The 25,298-nt window shown below is 32.0% G+C and overlaps 1 protein-coding gene and 1 long non-coding RNA gene across 2 annotated transcripts; one reads left to right on the top strand and one right to left on the bottom strand.

Moving 5' to 3' along the window:
* Positions 1–5,001: 5,001 nt before the first annotated feature.
* Positions 5,002–5,653, bottom strand: LOC136980875 (uncharacterized). Its single transcript, XR_010881615.1, has 3 exons — positions 5,543–5,653; positions 5,313–5,465; positions 5,002–5,050 (listed from the first exon to the last, which is right to left on the bottom strand). It is a non-coding gene; the product is annotated as an uncharacterized lncRNA (long non-coding RNA).
* Positions 5,654–12,233: 6,580 nt separating this feature from the next.
* Positions 12,234–24,663, top strand: LOC136980865 (nuclear envelope phosphatase-regulatory subunit 1-like). Its single transcript, XM_067277068.1, has 6 exons — positions 12,234–12,389; positions 17,785–17,856; positions 17,924–17,997; positions 18,097–18,206; positions 24,292–24,346; positions 24,422–24,663. Exons 1-6 carry the CDS (start codon positions 12,362–12,364, stop codon positions 24,461–24,463), a joined length of 381 nt encoding a protein of 126 aa, XP_067133169.1. The 5' UTR covers positions 12,234–12,361; the 3' UTR covers positions 24,464–24,663.
* The last annotated feature ends 635 nt before the right edge of the window (positions 24,664–25,298 follow it).

The raw sequence follows: 25,298 nt of genomic DNA on the forward strand, positions 1-25,298 counted from the left end.
TATAAACTGATTGATCTATTAAGTTCCCATCAGCACAATTTAATCCCTAAATGGATCTCCATTAAAATAAATAATTATATAAAATAGAAATGACTATCGTTATTTATAATGTACTGCCATCTAAATAATATTAATCTAATCTTTCGCTTAATTTATCTCTAAATTTGATTTTGTTAAAAAGTATTTTAATTAATAACATTTCTATATGTTCCACGAAAATAGTATTTTCAGTTTGAACTTTCTTCATAAAAACACACAGCGCCATCTTTCGTTTAAAATAAATAATAATTATATAACCCATTGAACGGGTGCCTGTCCGTTCGCGTAACGGTATGCCAAAAATGGGCACTAGAGGCGCCCCTATCGTGTGTCATATTCCAAACATTTTAATTAACAATTTAAATTATTATTATTCATTTGACCAATAAATTATTATTTGGTCAATGTAACAATAACAATATAAATAATTCAGTATATTTGTAATAGGAATTTATTATTGTCACGGAATGCCAGTAATGTGTACTAGAGGCAAACAGTGAAAAAACGGATAGGTTTGAAATAGTTTTGAAAATTATATAGTGGACTCCCGAAAGGTAATATTTTAATAATAGAAATTCTTGGAAGGTAATCTATATATTTAACCCATTGAACGCGTCTCCGTCCGGTGTCCGTCCGTGTAACGGTATGCCTAAAACGGGCAATAGAGGCGCCCCTATCGTTTGTCATATTACAAACATTTAAATTAACAATATAAATTATTTAAATTAACACCCACTAGGAACGCCCTAGCGAATGTTACCAGCGAAGGTAAATAAACAAATTAAACTATTTTAAAGTATTTATAGAATGTTTATTAACACTACATTATGATTTTTAATTATCATGAAATTCGTAAAGAACGCCCACTAGGGAGCGTCTTGGGGTCCTAGTATAAAATAGAAATGACTATCGCTATTTATAATGTACTGTATTTTATATTTAATATATCATAACTGTCCTGCCATCTATCGCAAATATTTTGAATTATTTTAACGTATTTCGAAAATTGTGAATAAATTATATTTTTATTTAGAAAATTGCTAACATTCTAACAAAATAACAATAAAACAAATTATCATAATTATAGAGCCAATTCCATGTTTAAATAATTAAAGTATTTATATTAAAAACAACATTTGCATCGAAAATAATATAAATAAAAACGTTTTTGATATACTCTAATACAAATATTCATAACTTATTCGTTTGTTGAAAATAAATCATTTGAAACATTTATAAAAGATTTATAAACGAAACAAGACCCTATCGCAGTCACGTGAACACCCTACTTCCGTTACCGCACCCTACTCTGACGCCACCGTTTAAATATCCGATTTAAAGGACAAAGGAAAAACCAAACAAGTGAATATAACATTAAAAGTAAAACTTCATAATACTCTAAAATGAAAACATATTAATTAAAATATGTAAATGAATCTTACAAAAGTAAACTTTTTAAAAAAAGTTGTAATATTGCTAAAATTCTGCAATTTATATATTATTAAATCTACCAATTAATTAAATAGACTAATTATATATTATAATAAAACCAAATGTATATGAAAGAGCATACCTACATGTAGAATATACGTACAGTGCATGTAAAAACGTACGTAAAATGGCAGCACTGTTAATTCGAAAGTTGGATAACAAAGAACCGTTGTAAAAATTTACTAAAATTAAAATTAACATAATTTATATCAAATGTAATAAATTAATACTTTTATATAACACGTAATTCATATTATACTATCAAATAGTACATTGATTAGACATAAAATTTAATTACATTAGATAAAATTTCAATTACTGTACAAATCATTAACGTAAACGAAAAAATACGAATTTATTTTAGAAATAATACGAAATATGAGCAAATAAATAATATACTAAATAAAAGTACACATTCTTTCTTATTAAAATTCTTTGTTTTTATATTTTTAATACAAATATTTGAATTTATAAGAATTTTTTACATAATGTAAGTACTGTACATTTAGTCCAACGACCTTCAGATTTCCCTAAGTACGGCTACACAGCTAGTGCGAGAAGCAAAGGGTTAAAACATGGTTCTCAGATCAGTACTAGACTATAGTGTGTTTGTTGTAAAATTGTACTTTTTTTGAAAGGTTGTATAACAACATTATGTAAATCATTAAACACAATTACAGAAACATTAGTATAACAGATTTATTAAAGAGAATAAATGTTATAATATTGTTTGTAGATTAAAGCACAGAATAAAATTTCATATAAAATATAGTATTTAAAATTAAAACTTTCAGTTATTTAAAATGACATTTCATAATAATTAAGGGTAATGTAACATACTTTACATTGCATATTCAAATAAATAATTGTGTTGCTATAGAATTTTTTTATTATAAAATAAAATTAAAAATAAAGTTGAAATAGATATTTCTATTGTTTGCCTACTGTTTAATACATTTTTATAAATTTATTTATTTTTATATAATAATAAATAAAATTGTTACATGTGCATGAGAAAGTTCCTAAATAAAGTAAGTTATTATCTCCTGCAAGTATTTTAAAGAGTTTACTTTATATAGCATGTAAAAAGCCCTCCCTCCGTTGTTTCCACATGACAGAATTAGCTTTAAAAAATAAAAATCATTAAAACGTAAATAAATTAATAAATATGCATTGAATTAAAAATAATCAGGTATTTTTAATAAATCGGCTTGATCGTCCGCGAAACGCAACAATATCGGCAACAATACATTTTTCTATTGTTTCACTTTCTTTCTTGTAAGTGGACGATTTTCGAATGAGAAAGAAACTTTTGGGTTAATGGTATCGAAGATGGCGGCTCGTCTCCGATCCCAGCAATCGGAAGAAAGAAAACAGTGGGGACACACGTTCTAACCTAACCTAACCTACTCTATTAATTATGGTAATTTACTAGAATAGGTTTTTTTTTTAAATCTTTCCGCCCTGTGGGCACTAAGAGGGTCTCTTTTTGCAAGCCATTATGGGTTCGGCCAGGCCCACAATGGGGCGTCCGGGTGGTGAGGGACGGGGCCCGACATATCCGGACGGACCACCCCCTGAAAAATTCCTGGGGATTTTTCGACCTGTCGGGATTCGAACCCGGGTCCCCCAGAGCGGTAGGCTGCCACCTTGACCGCTCGGCCATCCGGCCATACTAGAATAGGTTAGGTTAGGCTAGAACATGCGTCCCCACTGTTCCATGTCTTCTGATTTGCTGGGATCGGAGACGAGCCGGCATCTTTGATACCTAGGGTAACATTAACCAACTTTTGCGAGTTTTTGCTTCATTTCTTAAAAATAATTGCTTCAGATATAAATGTGAGTAATATTTTGGCAGATTACACAATATACTGTACAAATATTTTGATAAAAATAGAATTACCAATCTAGAAATTTATCATTGAGTAATCATAAAGTTCTTCAAGTTGAGAAATAACACAAAACTAGAATAAAAATATCCATTTAAAGATAAATTTCAATATTTTAAACTAATTTGTAATATTCCAAAACTGTTTAAAATATGAAAATATATTTTGCTTTATTATTTTTCCTATTTATTATCAAGGCGATTCGGCTTTATTTAAAATTTTTATGTAGTTGTTGTCTGTGTATATTCTTATGTTGAGTCTTACTGTCAAATCTGCATTAATTATTCTTATGGATCAACTTTCAATAGTTTCCTTTATTTGAATGTTTTTCTGAGCTTTTATTAATGAAACCAAGTTTAAAAAGTAGTGTTCGGGAACGATCGACCGTGTAACAAAGCTTTGCCACTCGAACGCCCTCTGGTCCCGGACTAATATTATTTTTTATATTTCGTTGTTTTATACAGCATGTAGCAATTATGCACGAACCTCGCATGTACATGAATATTTGAAAATAATTTTTAAATATAATTAATATAAACATAATAGTATAATAGAAACGAAAAAAAGAATTAAATTAAAAAGGGATTCCACACAGGGAATCGAACCCACAACATTGAGGCCTGGATCCTGAAGTTGGACCACTGCGCTCCTACAAGTCACCTGCCAGTCGGGGAAAAAAAAGTGACAGTTTGAGCCTTTTAAGTGATTGTCCGATTTTCAACTTTTAGTTTTTGCCGTTGCATTTCATACTTGGCACATGTCAGTCGTTAAGAATGCAATATGATCTAATCGAGTTTGATCAAAATCAATGACCTCGACGTCAAACCTCCTTACATATCATTTATAAAAATTTTTTCTTAATATTACTTGCGTTTCTTAAATAAAGATTGATATCTAGTTAAATAAATGAGAAGGAACAATATGACATAATAATACAATTATTAAATTGTGCTATGTCAATTTATTATACGTTAAAAATTTATTATACACAAACAAATTATATTATACAGAATTATAATAATAATAATAATGATTATTATTATTTGCGCTATTGAAATTTACTTTAAGTGAGAAATTTTTGTATGTTTTTTACTTTTAACTGATGAAATAAATGATTGATTAATCGTTCGCGTGAACAAATGCAATCGACAGGTAACTGTTGTGGGATAAGAATTGCTTCCACTTCCTTGTCTTATCATTCCAAAGATACGCTAATTGAAAAGAAAACATAAGTTAAGAGTTTAATACAAGATTATATAATCATTACACTAAGTCAGTTTTACCTCTAACGGGTCCTGATTAAAGTGAGCTGTCAAGATATATGAGTTTGGAAGCAATTGTTTGATGAGTGCTAAGAAACTAGTCAGCGTCAAACGTAGATTTTCTGTTGTTTGGTGGCTCAAAAATCCCCTTTGACCACTGCTTCCAATCTGTAATCTGAATGTTTCCCATCTATTTAACCATTCTAGAGATTCTTCAATAACGTATTTTAAAAAAGTTTGTTTTTAAACATTTATAGTTTTTCTTAGTGAATCATTACTATTACCTTGAGATCATTTGAATCATGTCTGATTCCATCCTGGTATGAAACTTATTGTAACATCTGCATTCTTTAGGATAGCAACCTCACGCTGTTTATAAAACAGCATAGCATCAGCAAAAGTATTACTAAATATCTATAAAGAAATGAGATAAATAAAAGTATTCTTACCAAATCAGTATTATATAAAGACCAACAACTGCCGAATTATCGGGCTAGCAAATGGCTATAGTAATATAACGGGTTAGTTGTTGTTTATTTATAGTATTATATAAGTAATAAAGTAAAAATTTATATAAGTTTTACTTTAATACCGATTATATAAGTAAAAAAAAAAAAAAAAAAACTGTTACTTGTGCTGCTAGCAATACACTCATTCTCTGGAAGTTATTGGGATTAACATGTATTTCAGTCACTTTGGGACATGTCTTTAATTCCTTTGGTAATTTGGAATCTTCATCAACAACTGCTTTAAAATTCTGTAATTCTACTCTTCCTTCAGGAAACTAAAAGTAAAAATGCAGAATAATGCAATGGCTTATATTATAAATTAGGTGAAAACACTTTATTTTCTTAGTTTTACCCGAAAGTATCTACTTTTCAAAAGATTGTTTCGCATAAATTTTAAAATATGTGGTACATCAATAATAGCCAGTACTTGTCTATCTGCAGCAGGGTTTGTAAATGAGCACTGAAAGGTACCAAGGTGAATATTTTTAATAATGTTCTATGTGAATAATGTTCTATGTAAATATTTAAATTTTTTTCGTAGACGCGATCCACTGCCGAAAACCAGAGAAAAATTTTTTCCATTTTTTCAAATGTTTGTCGCTATATCTCGAAAAGTTACTACAATAGAATAACTATTTTGATGGTTCTGGTTTCGTGACAGTGGTCTGCACCGAAAGGTACCAAGGAATTCTATGTGAATATTTAATGTTATCCATTGTGGGTTCGATCAGATTCACAATGTGGGACGCCGAGTGGTAAGAGACGGGACTTGACACATCAGTACAAACTGTTGTTAGCCGAGTATATGAAATAACAAGACCCTGAGAGTCGCTCGGCTTTGATAGAATAAAAAAAAAAGGTTTATTAATTTCAGCGAACATAAATAATTTACAAAGAAACGATTACACACACTTACTAATTACTAATACAAATACATTTGGGACTGCGCGTAACAATGTCATCAATTAGTCCCCGCGTGCCGACAAGACAAAGAACTTATTCTAACTTATATCTAGCTTAACTAAGTACAGGGCCCTAGAGAAAGATAAGGTGGAAGAGAATTAAACAGAGATGATAAGACTGAAAATTGGTTCGAAGGGGTGACTGGCGGTAATAAATAAGAAAAAAAAACCTCGGATCCGTTCCTTAATAACTTTCTTTGTTTCTGTTCGTCCCGTTTTTCTCTCTCTCCGAAAAATCTTCCTTCCTCTCGCTCCTGTCCTCCTATCTCCTCTGACGTAACCCCTCGACCCCTCGGTGTCACACCCTTTTTGTTTTTATTACCGTCCAGGCCACATGTGTCGACTAACTACCGCGTGGTTAAGTAAAAAGAAAACGGAAGTAAAATTGTTACTACAGGAAGATAGTATAAGGAAAGTAAAGAAAAGAAAATAAATAAGGTTTAATAAAGCCACATACGTCCCCACCAAAAGACATATTAACAATTAACAGAAACATTAATATGGAGATACACAACCATTAATGGATGATGAACTACAGTTCATCTTCCAAAGTGAAGCCGGCGATAGTCCACTTTCTGCCCCCGTAAGTTATACGGGTGGGAGATATTACCCCTCTGTTCCAGCATGGTCTCATTACCCGAATCCTTGCGGTCTCCTTGATGCTGCTGGTTATGTTGATTATACCTATTGTAGCTCGCCCGTTGCGCAGTGGGTAGGTGAGGGATGTCTTCTTCCTCTTCAATCTCCTCGATCTCTCCGGATTGTGATCCTTCGTGTCCAATTGGGATGTTACGCTTCCGTCTAGGCTCACGGAAGTTTGAGAAGCACGGTTTTAGTCTGTCTATGTGTACAACAAGTTTTTCCTTTTTATTACAATTTTCGATTTCCGCGTTAACAGGCCCCAGGAGGCGAGAGACACGGAAAGGACCTAAATATTTTGGAGAAAACTTGCCTTGCTTCTTCCCTTTCCTTAACATCCAAACTTTCTGCCCTACCTCAAAGCTCCTCACCTTCCTCCCTGTGTTGATGCGGTTACGGTTAAGTTTGTTACGGTTGCGACTTAATTCGTATGCCGATTCACGGATGCATCGTAGCTTATCCATAAGGAAATCACGATACTCCCGAATACCCGGGTAGTCATTTGTCTGTTCAACAGGGAACGCATGAGGGAATTTAGGATCAAATCCGTAAAGAAGAAATGAAGGTGACTCACTAGTAGAGGAGTGTGTAGCATTATTATAAGCGAACACAGCAGTCTGTAAGAAGGTATCCCAATTGTTGTTGCTGCCGCCTGATATTCTGGCCAAAAGGTTACTGATGGATTTGTTCACACGTTCACAAACTGAGTTCGAACAAGGGCGATATGATGTCGTAACATTGTGCTTGACGGTAAGGATGTTGCACATTTCATTAAAGATGGAGGACGTAAAATTCGTGCCCCGGTCAGAGATGATGATCTCGGGACTGCCATATCTGCAGACTATCCTTTCGAAAAACACATTGGCTACAGAGGCCGCAGATTGGTCCCTTAAAGGGACGGCTTCTGTGTATCGAGTAAACATGTCAATTATGGTGAGAATATAACGATTACCCTTATGTGTTTGATTTAAAGGGCCAATTATGTCGATTGACACCTTTTGAAACGGATAATTAGCGACTTCCGTTTCTTGAAAGGGGGCTCTTCCTTGATGTAAGTTATGTTGTTGGCAAACTTTGCAGAACTTCACGAATCTATCGACGAGTTTTTTCATCTTCTTGAAGTAGTAGTAACGGTTGATCAGGTCACACGTTTTTTCTTTGCCGTAGTGTCCGGCTAATGGTGATTCATGGAATGCTTTAATTACGTCATTAATTGCTGTTTCCCCTACACAAACACGCCTCCATTGACGTATTCCAAACCGTCCCGGTCGTACGTGGACTAATACATCACCATCTACTTGATACTCAGGAAGTATGCCACTACTCGGGTAATCATTGTAAGAGGGTGGGAATTTAATTAAATGATTTCTCATTGGACCAAAAATTCTGTCCCCAATCTGGGACTTCTTTACCTTTTTCCACAACTCTTCACTGATGCAATTAATGACATCGCTGTTTGAGGGGGCTTCTTCTCTACTACCATGTGGTCGAGACAATAAATCAGCCACTGGGTTACTCTTCCCTTGAACATGCGTAATGACCAAATCAAAATTAGATAATTCTACGGCCCATCTCATGAGGCGGTTATTGTGATTTTTCATATTTTTCACAAAGGTTAAAGGTTTGTGGTCGGAAAGCACAGTGACCTTCTGACCAAGAATAAGATGTTTAAAGTGGCGGAGGGCTAAGATTATTGAGTAGCATTCCTTCTCGATAGTGGAATATTTTAGTTCGGGCCCACGGAACTTCCTACTAAAGTAGCCAATGGGAATGAGTTTCCCTTCGCTTTCCTGTTCTAAGACCGCACCAGCCCAGGTATCTGAAGCGTCCGAGTGCATGAAAAAAGGTATTTTAAAGTCGGGATGAGATAGCACAGGGGGTTTAGATAATAGTTCTTTAAATTTTTCGAAGCTTGATTGGCACTGGTCGTCCCATAAGAACTTTACATATTTTTTAGTCAGATATGTAAGAGGAAGAGCAATCTCGGCAAAGTTTGGGATAAAGTTGCGGAAGAATCCCACCATTCCGAGGAAACTCCTGACGTCTTTCACATTACGCGGGGGTTGGACTTCTTTAATCGCATCCACGTTGCAGGGATCAGGTCGTATCCCCTTACTATCGATGATGTGTCCCAGATACCGCACTTCTTTCACCATGAATTTCGATTTTTTTGGGTGCAATTTCAAGTTGGCTTTGTCTAATATAGAGATTACCTCCCTTAGGAGTTTCACGTGATCTTCAAAGGATTGGGAGAACAACACAATATCGTCTTGAAAGACGAAACAATTGATATCTATGAATCTCCCCAACAGCCTAGACATGGCGTATTGAAAATACCTCCCGCTATTCTTTCCACCTTGCGGGAGGCGGCACATCTGGAATTTTCCCCAAGGAGTAGAGAAAGCAAAGAAATGACGTGTTGATTCATGTATGGGTATCTGGAAATATCCAGACTTTAGGTCGATTACCGAGAAGAATTTGCTTCCCTGAAACTTCGTTAAGATCTCATCCACACGGGCTAGAGGGAACTCCTGGGACTGGGTTACTTCGTTAATTCTTCGTAGATCGAGAGTAACCCTTAACTCGCCGGACTCCTTCGGGACAATGTGAAGGGGGGAATTCCATTCAGAAGTACTCTCCTCGCAAATCCCCGCCTTCAGATATGAAACTATCATTTTCTTTAGTTCACTCAAATAACATTGCGGTATTCTATATTGTTTTGTATTAATTATTTGGTTACTCTTAATGATAGGTGTATGAAGAAATTCCTTAGTACCGGTCAAATCTTCTATTTTCCGTGCGAAACATCCGGGGTGTTCATTAAAGATACGCTCCACTTCCTTTTTTTCGTAGTCTTTCAAATGGGATAAATTAACCTCCATCGTATTATCGGATTCCTCCCTTCTGAATCCACAACACTGATAAAAGTCATCAATTTCGGTTCTATTCCAAGATGTTACATTCTCACCTGTTTCAATTAATACTTCCGGGAACCTGTTTAACACATCCATACCCAATACTCCTTCGTATTCGACTTCGGATGGCAAGTGCATGCAAGTCATTTGAACATTTTGAGTTCTCCCTCCTCTTTCGATCTTGATATTAGACTCCCATTCGCATTCGATAACCTCCCCACCGATTCCTCGTAGTCGTTTCCAACTCCTGTGAAGTGCACCGTTCGGTCCCCTACTCCATATCTCGCTCTGAGCGATCTTCAGGCTTAGCACGGACCTTTCCGCACCCGTATCGACCAGAAACTTGATACTGGTACCATAAGCATCACCAAGAATGAGGGGAAGGCCCTTTTTAGAGAAGAACACATTAGGGGCCAGGGTTAGCTCGATGCATGGGACGTGATACTGGCTATCATCACGCCCCGTAATTAGTTTAAATCATTTATATTCCGTTGAGGGCACTGGCGGGCCAGGTGGCGAGGATTCCCACAAATGTAACACCTTTTTAGGACAGATCGGTTCGGGCTATCCTTATTTTTATCTAGATTTCCACCCAGTCTTTCGACCAAACCATTAACAGTACTACATAACGACCCCACCATTTTTTCCAACCTTTCAAGTCTATCGTCTTCCTTTGTTTTCACAATATTCATCACACCATTCGGATCCTCATTAGCGGTTGGGTTCTTTATTTCAATGGTGTGTACAAATTTATTTTCTCTACTAACGTTACACTCGAGTTCGACCCGTTCTTCCCTCTCCGCTTCCTTAATTGCCTGATCTAAGGTCTGGGGTTCTCTCCTTAATACGTATCCCTTTAGCTGGGGCCTTAGGCCCTTTATAAATCTCTCTCTAATAATGTCATCCCTCAAGGCACCAATTTTTTCGTTATTGGAAGCGGCCTTCGACAACAGTGTATTCATGCGGATGACATAGTCACATACCGTCTCATCATGGTTCTGCTTAATACTTAAGAGTTGGTCGAGTGCATTCTTTTCCTTAAGTTCTCGCTTTTCGTAACATTGAATTAATTTTTGCCTAATTCCCTCAAAAGTACAAGGATCTTGGTCAGCCAAGCTGAAGAACGTCGATAATGGCCCCCCTTTTAACCGAGCTTGTAAGACAGCCAATTTCACTTCACTGTTCCACCCAGCCAGGCGAGATATATTATCTATGGTCTTGAAGAATTGGCGGACATTAACCAAATCACTGCCACTATTAGAAAAAATGGGAACCATTCCTAGAAACCCTGTGACTACAGGAGGGATCCCCTCACCCTCGCCTCCTGAGGATGTAGCAAGATTGTTCTGGTTACAATCATCCATAATTAATGATATAAAAATAATACAATTGATTACAAATTGTAGGGCCTTAAATCTACAGGCACGATAATACAATGCTACGTTCTATACAATAAAAACCGTATCCCGTTACTAACAGAATCCTGTCGCGGACGCCATTGTTAGCCGAGTATATGAAATAACAAGACCCTGAGAGTCGCTCGGCTTTGATAGAATAAAAAAAAAGGTTTATTAATTTCAGCGAACATAAATAATTTACAAAGAAACGATTACACACACTTACTAATTACTAATACAAATACATTTGGGACTGCGCGTAACAATGTCATCAATTAGTCCCCGCGTGCCGACAAGACAAAGAACTTATTCTAACTTATATCTAGCTTAACTAAGTACAGGGCCCTAGAGAAAGATAAGGTGGAAGAGAATTAAACAGAGATGATAAGACTGAAAATTGGTTCGAAGGGGTGACTGGCGGTAATAAATAAGAAAAAAAAAACCTCGGATCCGTTCCTTAATAACTTTCTTTGTTTCTGTTCGTCCCGTTTTTCTCTCTCTCCGAAAAATCTTCCTTCCTCTCGCTCCTGTCCTCCTATCTCCTCTGACGTAACCCCTCGACCCCTCGGTGTCACACCCTTTTTGTTTTTATTACCGTCCAGGCCACATGTGTCGACTAACTACCGCGTGGTTAAGTAAATAGAAAACGGAAGTAAAATTGTTACTACAGGAAGATAGTATAAGGAAAGTAAAGAAAAGAAAATAAATAAGGTTTAATAAAGCCACACTGTCCATTAAAAAATTCCTGCGGTTTTTCATCTGTCGGAATTCGATCCCAGAGTTTTAAACTGATGTCGAACCGCTTTGGATATCCGCCTCTCTTTTTGTCATATCTTTATGTCAGCCCTTGAAAATATAACAAGTAGTGACAATTCCACATAAATAGTTCGTTATTGTACACTAAACACCCGCATAAACTTGTCTTTTGGTGGAATGTACAGTACAGTATCTCTCACACAATATTATTGTTTTCACCATAACTTTTATCGATTTAATATTTCACAATGATTTATAATTTCAAGTTCAACAATATATATACAGTATATACTTTTCGATGATAATAATATATAAAATTTAAAAAAAATAAATAAAAAATAATATATTTTATTAATTTAATGGTAGATTTCGCAGAGGGCGCTATAAGGGTTTCTAATTAATGGGAAGAGCGGAAAGGATCGTGTCCTTGAAAGTTTATAAATATATTTCTTTAAAATTTAAAATTATACATTTCATATATATGTAAAAGCGAAATATAGTTATGTCTGTTGAACAAACAACATGTGAGGGTAAGCATTTTCAAGTTTAATGAAGTTTTTCTGTAACATTCGCCGGTTAATGTATCATTCTAAAAACTGTCCATCTCAAATTAGTTTCGTGTATAATTTAATAAAATTCACAAGTTTTTTTGATTTATCAAAATATTAACGTACGTATTTTAATGGTAATATATATATTTTTTTTTATCAAAGAAATGAGGCTGATTATGCTTAAGCAGTCTGATTCAGAAAATGACAAAGTTTTCAATTTGTTGCTCTATATTACTACGTCTCAATTAATTGGATATCTTTTAAACTTAAAGCAGCATATGACTATAATTGGGTATAATAAAACGTCTGTTGTAATTATAACTTTATATTAGTTGAAGTGTGCATTTTACATCACAAATCTGAGTATTAGGTATTGTTGGGAAATACATAATGACATTATGGTGGTGCTTTGTAGTTCAAATTTAATTCGTTCCAGGAGCTGTTCGAACTCTGAATTGTTTGAAGTCCAAAGCAATTTTTCCGTTATAAATAATGGAAAGTCAATTAATCCTTTTCTGGACCCTAAACGATACCCATTTTGATAAACTTAAAACATACATATGTAATTTAAGATAATAATAACACACTCAAATGCCCTAATAATAAATTAAAATAGAAAAACAATAAATAAAATATGTAAATATGAGATCTGTTCAAAAAATAACTGAACTTTATTTTTTTAATTTTTATTTTTCAAGTTACAGATTATTGATCCTTGTCCCCTTCAAAGTACTCTCCCCTATTTATACTTATCCCAGCGGTGTTTCCACTTTGCAAAGCAGTCCTGGTAAGCTTGTTTTGGATTATCCTTTGACATCAATTGTGTCAAAACTGCATCCTTTTGGCACTGATATTAATTTTGGAAACAAGAAAAAATCATAAGGAGCCAGGTCTGGCAAGTAGAGAGTCTAGGGAGAACAGTAATTTGATTTTTGGCAAATTGATAAGTTGAGTGAGCAGGCATGTTGCCATGGTGAAGGAACTATGAGTTGTCTCGCCATAACTCTGGTATCTTTTTGCAAATTTTTTCATGCAATTGTTTGAAAACATCTGCATTGACAATTGCTTTTGAATTGAGTAAACCATTTGTAACACTGTGAGCAATGTAGAGCATTGCCTCCATAAGCTTGATTCAAAAGTTGAAATTTTTTCATAAAAGTTTTTCCCCAGTTTCCTGCAAACTTTATGTTGCATTGATAAGATTGAGTGAGCAGGCATGTTACCATGGTGAAGGAACCATGAGTTGTCTGATGGACTCATGGTGAAGGAACCATTTATGACTGATAGACTCATGCCAACATTTATGATGGATAAAATGTCCAGTTATGTAGTGAAGTAGACAATAGTACCTTTTCCATTACAACATACCTGAACATTGGTCTGTAATGGTCAGAATTGTAGCAGAAATTGTACTAATGAGCTTCCATGTCTTGCCTATTCACACAACTTAGCTTCTTGCAATTTTTACCTTTTTACTGATGAAACATCATTTGTAGTGATGTCATTTTGATTCATGAAATGAGATAAAAGCAGCATTGTAAGAGGCATTAAGGTGGTTGCAAAAGATGGCTTAGAGCAATGCTTCCAGAATCTGTATTGCTACTGACAAAAGTGTATTGTCTCCTGAGGGAATTATGAAGGTGATTGTGCTTGGTGCTTTAAACTATATGTCAAATTCCCAAATTTTTGGATCATACCTTATAAATAATAATGAGAAAATTTACATCAAAATTACTTTGATAAGAATATAGTTAGTTTCATTTGAAAATTTTTATATAATGGTAATTTCTGACAAATGCAAAACTATTTTTCTAAATTTATTTGATTTAAAATTCTCAAAACATAGACATTCATAATAAAGATATTGTTTTGTTGAGTATATAATTTTTGTTTTAGAATATATTAATTCTACTTTATATTGTGAAAGAAATAAAATTATATAAAAACAAAAATGTAGTAAGAACAATATTTGCAAGTACATTGCTTATTTTCTGAATGTTGCATTTATTTGTTGAAACAATGTGTCACAAGTTTTCTTTAATTTTCTGATCTAATAGAAATATAATGCAATAACTAGGATGACAATAATTTCTTGATAGTGAAACTGGATGGAGGAGCCACAGCTGATGTGAGTACAGGCTGACTCTTGTTAAAATTTCATCAAGAAATATAGATGGGTATTATTAACAGCCAGTTGAAAGGCCTAATGCAGGCATCGGGGCATACTAAATTACAAATAAAATAATAATATACTGTAAAAATATAAAATAATTTAAATTAAATAATAACTAGGGGTGCCCCTAGTGGCTGTTTTTGGCATACTGTGACAGAACCCAGTTTTTCAGCTTTATATATTAGATTTATTACTACAATATTATCAATATTGATTTGGAGTTGTAAAATGTAATATGTGAATTTTTCTAAAATATTTTATTTTTGAATATGTAATAATGAAAGGGTGATATTTCTATTATAATATGATATCAAAAAAATTTAATAGGATGATATAGAAGGTTTCCTACATCAAACCAAGCATATTTTTCAGATGAACTTATTTTGTTCTGGTCACTCACAATTTTATCATAAAACTCATTGTAATTTGCAGTTTTGCTTTATGATTAACATTGCTTTAATGGCTTCAATATTTAATTTTGACTTCTCTTTTGATCATAGGAATTTGAGTTAAAATATATTTTCCACAGAAGTTATAGTTCCTGTTAAACAAAGGACTAATTTTATCAAATTATTAAAATCGTGGAATTCAAAATCCTTTTTGTTCATTTCATTAAATATTTTGACCCATCTATCATCTAAATTAATTTTTTTTCAGTTTCAAGTGTTTTGTTGTTATTGTCTTTATTAGTGCCTATTAATTGAATTGTTGAATTTCATTTGTTTGTTTACCTAATATGTTTCTTTACTTTTAAACTATTCTGTTTAAACTATTCTAGAAGCTGTATTTCATACCATTTCTTCCTTAGTACAGGTACTCCTCATTTTACGACTGAGTTCCATTCCGACGACTACGTCGTTAAGCGAGGAGCTTGCGCTGGGAATATAGGATTGTTGTAAAATTATTCAAATTATGCAACAAACTTCAAATTTATTCATAAAAAGACTATTATAGTATACACAAGCCTATTATAGTACGCTTAGTGCACAGGTCACCATTCGCACTGACCGACACTCAAGCTGAGAAAGGGGATTCCCCAAATTGCAGGCCGAGACTCGATTGGTCATTAAGCAGATAGGTCATAAAGTGAGGAGTACCTGTAGTATCAGTCTATGAAATTTTTCGCAGACTAATGCCAATCTACAGACCGAAGGTTGAAGAACACTGCTGTAGAGAAATGACCAGGAGCCTGGCAATGTTTTTTCCTGTGGATGTTCCTCATTGCCATCTTACCCTCATGCTGAAGAATAAGATAAATAACAAAATTAAAAAGAAGCATAAGCAGCATCTTTATGCCTGTATTATGATTTGTTATTTGTGGCTCTTGTTGCAGTTAGTATATTTACAACTCATCAGTTGCTTATGAGCGCACTCCTTTTCCTTGGATATAGTTCTTTACTAGTTGGAACACAATAGCAAAGAAGAAAGAAAGAAGCTGTAATGAGGTTGCTATAGTGAAATGAAAATATCACAAATTCTATTACCATAGGACTGATAGAAAAGAAATGTTAAACTGAAAGTTTGTTATAAATATATTCAAAGAATTGAAAGATTTTGTTGTTTCTTATGGAGGTTAGGTTGGGAAAAATCTAAAAGTTTGTTATTTTGAAAAGTTCATTATTCTAAACTTCATTTTAATGAGATTCCACAGTATTTTCTTTAATTCATGAAGATTGGCATCAATAAAATTTATATAAAAAACAGGGCTTTAAGTGAGTTACTTTTTTATTTCCAATTATTTCTTTCCTGTTTTCACCATTAAGTTACTTTTTGTTGCTATTTGTTTCTCAATAACTAATAACACTCAGTATAAAAATGTAAATTAAAATATGCAGTATTGTTGAAATAGAAGAAAAAGCATTGGACACAAAACATTCAGAGAAAACATTTATAGTGAATATCAGTCTTGAAAGTACTTGCATTTTCACACATGCCATTTGTGTTGTGGAGTCAAGAAATGCAGTATTGTATCTCATCCTTAAACTTTCTAAGTTAGCTGAGCAGTTAAGGTGTCTGCCTACTGCACTGGAAGACTTGGGAAAAAAACTGGTTGAGTCAAAAAATCCCTAGGAATTCAAAGGTGGTCTATCCCAGATATGTCAAGCTTCATCCCTAACCACCTGGCTGCTTTCACACTGAGCTTGATAAAAGACTCTCTTAATGCCCACAAGGTGAAAAAAATAAAAAATGCAGATTGGTATGAATATGTGTAAGTTACTCTTGGTGCATCATCATGATGCCATAGCAATGGACAGCATTATCTCAACTGTAGATTATTTAATATGTCTCTTGATTCAGTGATACTTTAAAGGAAGAACATTACAGCTTGTTTTGGACTGATCTGAGTGAATTGGACAAAATTATCTTTGTGTCATTCAATCAGAAAGGTATGTTGTATCTCTATTGTTCTTTGTCTTCTCAGTAAGTTATCAACTGTGTAATCTCATCTAACAATTATCAGAATTTCAGTAATCATTTCTAAGTGACAAGTTCAGATATGTTAAAGGAAGATATTGAGGTACCAAGTACTTTCATACTGCCACTATAAACAGATCAAAAAGGAAGGCCATATCTGAAATATAGTGATGTGCTCTAATAATGACTAATTCAGATAATACTAAAAAATTAGAGAATTAAATGTACCAAATACACATTCAGCACTTAAGGAGCTGGAAAATGTTTTAATTATAATATTATAAAGATTAATGTTTTCAAAATATTTATAATTCCATTATCATGACTGCTTGAAAAAGTAACATTCTAAACTCAACATTCTAAATAGAATATTTCTATTAAATATAAAGAATGAAATTTTGTAATAAGGAATTTGAAAAGATCTTAAATTTAACCAATATTGATTACTTTTTAAGTAAGTAAACAAAGTATAAACTAAAGAAACAACAATAAGGATTTCAGCAGTCCGAAACAAGCCATTTTTAATCTATTCATTATGGCTACTACACTTCATCCTTGTTAATGCCCATGTCTGTGAATCTAGGTCATTATCTTCCTTTTTGGCATTGATTATCTTATGCTTTTTAATGTCTATTACTGACTCAAAGTTTCAAATTTTTAAAAGTGAAATTTTTCTTATATCTTTATCTTCTTTAATGTATTTAATCATAAATATTATTAAAATAATAATTTTAAAACATTTCTAATTATTTAAACAATAATAATAGAAATATATTTATATTAAAGATCTAAAAGCATTTGAAAGAAGACTTACTGAAGTAATTGGTTATCTACAGCCTCAGGCAAAAAGATGGAGAAGTAAGAATATTTTTAATCATAAAATAATAAGTTTCAGTTGTTTGAATTTCTGATTTTATCTATTTAGTTGTACTTGCTGTATGTGCATCCTTCACTTTGATTGGCGCAGGATTATGGTTAATGGATCCTCACACTTCTCAAGTAAGATCTTAATTACTTATGTAAATTATTTTTTTAAAAGATTTTTACAATAAGTACATTTTTATCTTATATAGAATTTCAAATGAAAACTTATTATAGGTCGGCTTGCTAGAGTCTTTACTGAATCACTTGTTTTTTACCATCAGTAGCATCATATTGATCATACTTTTTCTCATGGGGATTCATAAAAGAGTAGTGGCTCCATCAATGTATCCTTTTAAATTGTAAAATTTATATTACTTTGCTACGGAAGTAAAAATTCAATAATAGAATACTCAACATTCTAAAACTTCAGACATAAGAAAAACTATTTTGTTGTAGTCAAAATAGAAAATAAACACAAGATTCATAATACTATCAGATTTCTTAAATTCATCTTAGGATAAAACTAATATATACTGTATTTACTCACGTATAAGACAAGGTTTTTATTCATTTTTTACTGCTTCAAAAACCTAAGTCATTCTGTATGCATGAGCGAAGGATTCTTTGCGTTTTTACAATAATTTCTGTGAACTGTGTATACTTCATGCTGTCATTATAGGTCTACAGTCTATTTAGTGTAAGTTGGCACCTACTGTAAACAAATTAAGACACTTTCCTTTGTTTATTGGTTTAATCCTATGTCCATTAATTAAAAACTGCATTGCATTTCATTTGTTCACAGAAAATAGTTTCTAGTTATTTATAAAAACATTAATGAAATACAGGCCACTTAGCAATAATTATAAATGTAGTTATTTTATATTAGTTAAGTTGTTATTTTTAATGAATATTAGCATATTCTGAATAATTAAAAATAAACTTTTTCCAGTCATGCACATTATAATGTTTTGTTTTCCATTCATCACATATTAAGGCAAACATGGTTATATGGTTAATATGTGCATTTGATAATATTTTATTTGTGATTAAACGAAATAAAATTAGAATTGTATTAATAAATCTAATTTTTTTCATTTTGATTTCTAAAGTCACACCTCATCCTATATGCAAGATAGTCTTATATCTGAGTAAATAAGGTATATTGAATTTCTAGAAATTGAAGTTAAATTTGCATTTGTTTATTTTTTCTACTTTGAGTTCTAATAAAGCAGTTTTTCTTGTGCTGTTAAAAAAATATAGTTAGAATATCAGAATTGAATTTATAATCTGTTCATAACATATAAACCAAACTTTGGGCCTAGTGATGTTTATATATATGGACATCACTAAGCCCAATCAAATGTATATTATATATACAAGTGATGTTTATATATTATTAATATATATAATACACTTGATTGGCATATTTGTTTTATGTCATGTCAATTTCACTATATTATAGGCAATTTCAATATATAATAAAGATATAAAACTGATCTTCATTATATTGGGTTGTTCGGAAAGTAATTTCGTTTTTTTCGTAGAAAAATAAACACAATACTCTTATAATAAATAAATATTTTATTGAATTATATATTGACCATTTTGGTCAAATATCTGTTGTCATTGTTTCTGGTAGTAGCATGATTTCACATTCATAAAAATTTTGATCGTTGTTTACAAAAAACTGATCCAAGTGATTTTTGACATTGTCATTTCAAGTAAATGTCTTAGTTAAAAAAAATTTGTATAGACCGGAACAAGTAATAATCTGAGTGTGCCAGATCTGGCGAATATGGTTGGTATGATAACACATCCCATCTAAGCTATAACAGTTTCTGATGAGTTACCAAACTTGTTTGAAATTTGGCATTATCATGGTAAAACACTACACTTTGTTTGTTGATCAATTCTGGCCTTTTCTGTTTGATGATATTACTCAATTTGTTTACTCGATGGCAGTACACTTTTGAATCAATTGTTAAATTGTCTGGTAAAAGCTCAAAAACAAATTTCTTTACAATTCCACCATAGAGAGCATCTCTCTTTAATAACATGTGGAACCCATATATCGAGCTTTGAAACGAAACCAATTCGTTTTAAGTGATAATAAACGGTTCAATTTAACAGATTTAATCTATTAGTGATTTCACATGTTGTTATACGGCAGATTGCTTCAATCATTACCTTTATTTTGTTTTCATTGGCTTCAAATGGCCATCCAGAATGTGGTGTATCTTCGATATTAAAATTGCCAGAACGCAATTTTGTAAACCAGTTTTGGCACTGTCTTTTTCTCAACACATCTTCTCCAAACATGTACCACAATTTTTTTCTTGTTTGAAGAGCATTTTGATTTTTTAGTTATAAAATAGCAAAATATGCCGAAAATGATGCTTTCGATTTTCCATATTTGATGGATCACCGAAAAAAACAATTGTACAGAATTTTTTACAAGTAAGCCTTAAAATGTCAGCTGTTGAAGTATATAATGAAAATGTGGTTTAAAATAAAATTGGCTGGTAAAAATACATCTAATTCCTCTAGTAATAAAAAAACGAAATTACTTTCCAAACAACCCAATACATATTGATAATATAGTATTAATAAGTGAAATGAATGCTTTCAACATTTATTTTATTATTTTTATCACATCAAATTCAAACTAATATAAATTTTGACTAAAATAATAATACTGATTTTTATGTTGATTTTTATGTTTTAATACTGATGTTTGATTTTTTTCTAAAATAAAAATCAAACAATACTAAAATATATTATTAATTAATAGTAAATGAATAAAACTTTGAACTGATGCTGAATAATTTATTAAACTCTAAAAAAAAAACAAGTGATTAAAAAATTATAGAAGGGAAATGTATTTATGGATGAAACCTTATTCAAGACCTTTATCCCAGTTTCAGATTTCCAACTCCTAGTCCTCTCTGTAAGCAGGAGTAAGCTTCCCTGCCTCATCCTCAAGCATGATTGAGATAACACACCCCTTTTTTGCCAAACTTGCATGTGACAGTAGCTTAACCACTGTATCACTTCGGAATAGACCACTGGTGAGTGGAATCTAGTTGGTCTGTTGAGGTGAGTTCTTATGCTACTGTCGTATCTGGATGTTGAAAAAGAGGGTGTTCTCTCAACCATGTGTGAGGGGGCAGTTTATTCCTACTTGCAGAGTAGACTGTAATTGGAAGTCTGGAGATGAGATGAAAGGTCTGAAAAACAAAAAAAAGTGTTTATTTCACAAACACATTTGACTCCTAAAATCTTGCATGCATTTGTATTTGGGTTTATAGTCTAATCTGGATCATTTATATTAAAACAAAATACTTAAGGTAAACTGTCTTATAATTTAAATTATGTACAGGATATAGTGATTAAGTAACCACAACAGTGGCATAATCTGCAAGTGAAACAGAGTTTATATTCTCCACAACTGAATCTAACATGATCTAATGAATATCTGTGAACTTAGTAGCATTGCCAGATGATATAGCTACTGCCTCACTAGTGAGTGCCCAAAATAGCTGCCTTGCTTGAGTGTTGCACAAAAGTTGAATTGCATGCTATAGTGAGATTTTGCACATAGAAGGTTTGAAATTATTGATATTCATTGTCAAATATTATACTGGGTGAATCAGTTTGTTCTAGAAAACAACCAAAGCTCAATAGAAGACACTATCTGGACTCCCTAAGACTCCAAGAAAGTCTGTACACAATCTTATGCAGGAACGGTTATGCTGACAGTGTTTTGGGACAATATAGAGGTAATTCCAGAACATTGTGTGTCCGAGGGTCAAACAGTAAACAATAGCAACTACTGTGACCTTTTTTTCAAAACCAACTAAGACCAGTTACTGGAGGAAATGTTATGGTATCCTTTCCAAATGTTTGGTTCCTGCAAGACAATGCCAGATTTCACATAGCAAATGTGACACCAGAATGTTGCTTCAAAATATTGATTTGTTACCATGGAAATCTCTGGGACCTACTGAAAGACTTTCTGTGGGCTACCATTTCCACTCTCACTCAACCAAACAAATGCCTTAATAAATTATTAAAAAATTATAATTATTAATTTCCATTCTCACACGAGGAGATGCAGTCTACAGTGCTGCCATTTATATTCTGGCAAGGAGATTCAGTCTGCAATGCATGAGTTGCCCAAAAGTATTTTTTATTTCTAGCATTCATACATTGGTATCCTGGTACAATGCACTGACATTAAGGGATTATTTTGAGACTTAGATAAGTAGGCTACATCTTTATTTCATAGTGTTCTAGAGCACTTTTGCAGTTACTTAATGACTGACTTATATTTATTTACTAATAAATTTCAACATTGTTATAATTTGAATGAATACAGTAGAGCGTCGATAAGTGGAACCAATTGGGGACTGGGGTCCTTCCAGTTAATGATTTGTTCCAGTTTCCGACTTTGTAAGAAAAAATACATTAACCTGTCCGATGTTCAAATTTTTCTCCGTTGCGTGTCGCTTCGTGTTGAATTTTCGTCGAATTTAAGCCTAACGAAAATTTTTATAATAATCATCGAGGCTATCGTATCGTTAAAAATTATTTCTGCATTTTGTACAAACAAAATAAATATATTAAAGAATATAAAAAAACATGAAAATTATACTTTAGAAGTAAATTTAGTATCAAAAACATTTGATTCAGCACGACACAGTCAGACTGAAAATCGTTCCACTTACCGACGTTCTACTGTACATTGTAGTTCTGAATATTTATTAATAATTCTCTAAAATTTGTTGATTTTATTTTGAATTGGTTCTCTAGAATCTCTAGTAAAATCTAATGATGATTAAGCTTTAGTAATGCTTGACTGTGCAGATAATCATTAGAAATTATGAACTTATGTGTATGAATGTATTTAATTATTCTTTTTGGCTATTTAACATGTATTTTATTTAATAATAATTCTTTTAGGTGAATCAATCAGAGCATTGGCAAGAATCCAACGGTGTAAGTTCAGTTCTTATATGAATCTTATTTGAATGACCATTCCTTTCTTGGGTGAAAATATGAATATTAGAGAAAGTGAAAGACATCATACATCATTCATTGAGAAATTATTAGTTCAGAAAAGTTGAGGGGGAAAAAATGCTTCTTAAATAAGATTAGAATTAATACCTCTTTATCATCTAAACAAGCATTATTAAAGCCTAATCATCAATAAGTTGTTTTATGTATTTTTTTTTTAATATAAATCTGTCAAAGGTAAGATATCCCATTTATTTATGTCAAAATATATTGTAAATTGATGAATATGAATGGATTATTTATATTTTCCATTAAGATATATTAATGAATTATCATTAAAAAAAATATGCTGGTAGTAGTAAATTGAATAACATTAATACATCCTCTTATTCATTTTACTATTACTAGTAATTTTTATTTTGATAATAAATCATTAACAAAATATAATACTTTTTGAAAATGTAATCTGTGTAATTTTATGTTATCTATCTAGTTCATCTTTTTGAACCGTAAGAAAAAAATGTCACCACAAATTTTAGTTATTTTTCTAGTAGAATAGTAATTTTAATCTTTTAAAAAAATAACTTGTATTGATGGGTCTGTTGAATGATTCACTTGTCCATTTCAGTCTTTAAAATCAACCAAAAATTACAAAAATCTTTGTCTACATTTGAAATTTCTCACCAAAAATTTATTTTTGCCTTTATTGAGAAACACTGGACAACACATTTGGACAGTTTCTTTTCATATGCCATAAAAATCAATGGTCAGATTCAATGAAATTGTGTTTTGCTTTGTTTTTCAGCAGTGGATAGTTGATAAACACTTGCTTAAACACAAACTGTTATTTTTAAACATTTTTGTAAAAATAATTTTATACACTGAAATGGTTATTATTAAAAAGAATTAAATACTTCTTATATGTAATAGGTCGGGTGGCGAACCTATGGCACGCGTGCCCAAAGTGGCACATAAGAGAAATCATCTGGCATGTAATGTTTCATATGATTTCTGTTTATCACCCGATCATCCTTTTTTCAATCAGATTTTTAACTTTTTTTCGAATTAAAGGGTATTCGTTTAATTTCTTTAAATATCATTATTAGAAGTCTAAGACTTTGGCACGCATTAACATCTTTAAAGCTAAGTATGCTTACAGTATGGCATGCAGACACTGAAAAAGGTTCGCCTCCCTGCAATAGGTTATAAATAATGGAATTTTAAAAGTATTTTGAGGACTTTCACATTTTTATGTTTAATGTGAAAAAGTTTAAAAGTGGTTATATCATTTTAGTGTTAAACATTTGAGAAGTTGCAAGAATTTAGCTGAAATTTTACGGATTGAATAGTCGAATGAATCATTCAAATAAATCCATCACAAATATATCATAGTTGTACTTTAACTTTAAATAGAATTGTTTCAAGAGTGAGGCAAGTTTTGGGAGATTTCAACATGTCTTGTGATGATGTATGTATTAATTTCCACTTAAAATATATTATTATTAATGATTTATAATTCTTATTAAAATCAATTAAAATACAGAATGGAAGACTGATTCTGAAACCAAGACCAACAACATCCTGACGACAAGTGTAAGGAAGCCTACCTTCATTTCAAAACAAATATTTTTATAAATTAAAATGCATAAATTGGAGGCTTCCTTGCATAAAATATATACATATATATAAATAAAAATATTGTAATTCTTTTAAGCAAAATTCTTTAATGGCTTTTAAGTTACTTAATTTTTAATTATGTAAATATCATTAATTCTTAAAAATGATTAAAACATTGAATTTATTTCAGTAATTATTGGATGAAATTATTCATTATATGTATAAACAATCATCAAAATTAACATTTTTTATGTTAAGTATTTAATTATTTGTGATGTATCAATGAGTCAAAATACAATTATATGGGTTACAAAGAAACTACATATTGTTTGCTGATTCCTTAAGGAAATGATAGTAATTTAAATTTGTTCATTTTCAATGGTTTAGCAACAAAATGAACTTACTATTCATATTTTCATCTCTCCTAAAGAATTATGAAAAGTTAAAAATAATGATTGCTAATTAATTTGATGAGATTCTTTTCTTTAGATTTGTATTTTAAATCAAAAAGACATCTTAAAGTCCATTTTAAATTTAAATATAATAATTAAATAATTTAAAAAAGTAGCAGAAGCTGTAATAAGTTATGGGAAAAATAATGTTAGAGTTAACGTGAGGAACATACGTGAGAGACTGTGAGATGATGTCAGAAGCTTTTTCAAGAGGTTTGAAAGCATCAAGTCTGAATGAATGCTTGAATGTATTTTCTTTTTTCAATTAGTTATTACTATTACTTTTAATTTTCCAGATCCACTAATTTCTTTCCTCTAAACCAGTGTTTTTCAACCTTTTTCTCATCTGGA

Source organism: Centruroides vittatus, unplaced genomic scaffold (genome assembly GCF_030686945.1).
Source record: "Centruroides vittatus isolate TY-2023 unplaced genomic scaffold, ASM3068694v2 contig_1162, whole genome shotgun sequence".
NCBI lineage: Eukaryota > Metazoa > Arthropoda > Arachnida > Scorpiones > Buthidae > Centruroides > Centruroides vittatus.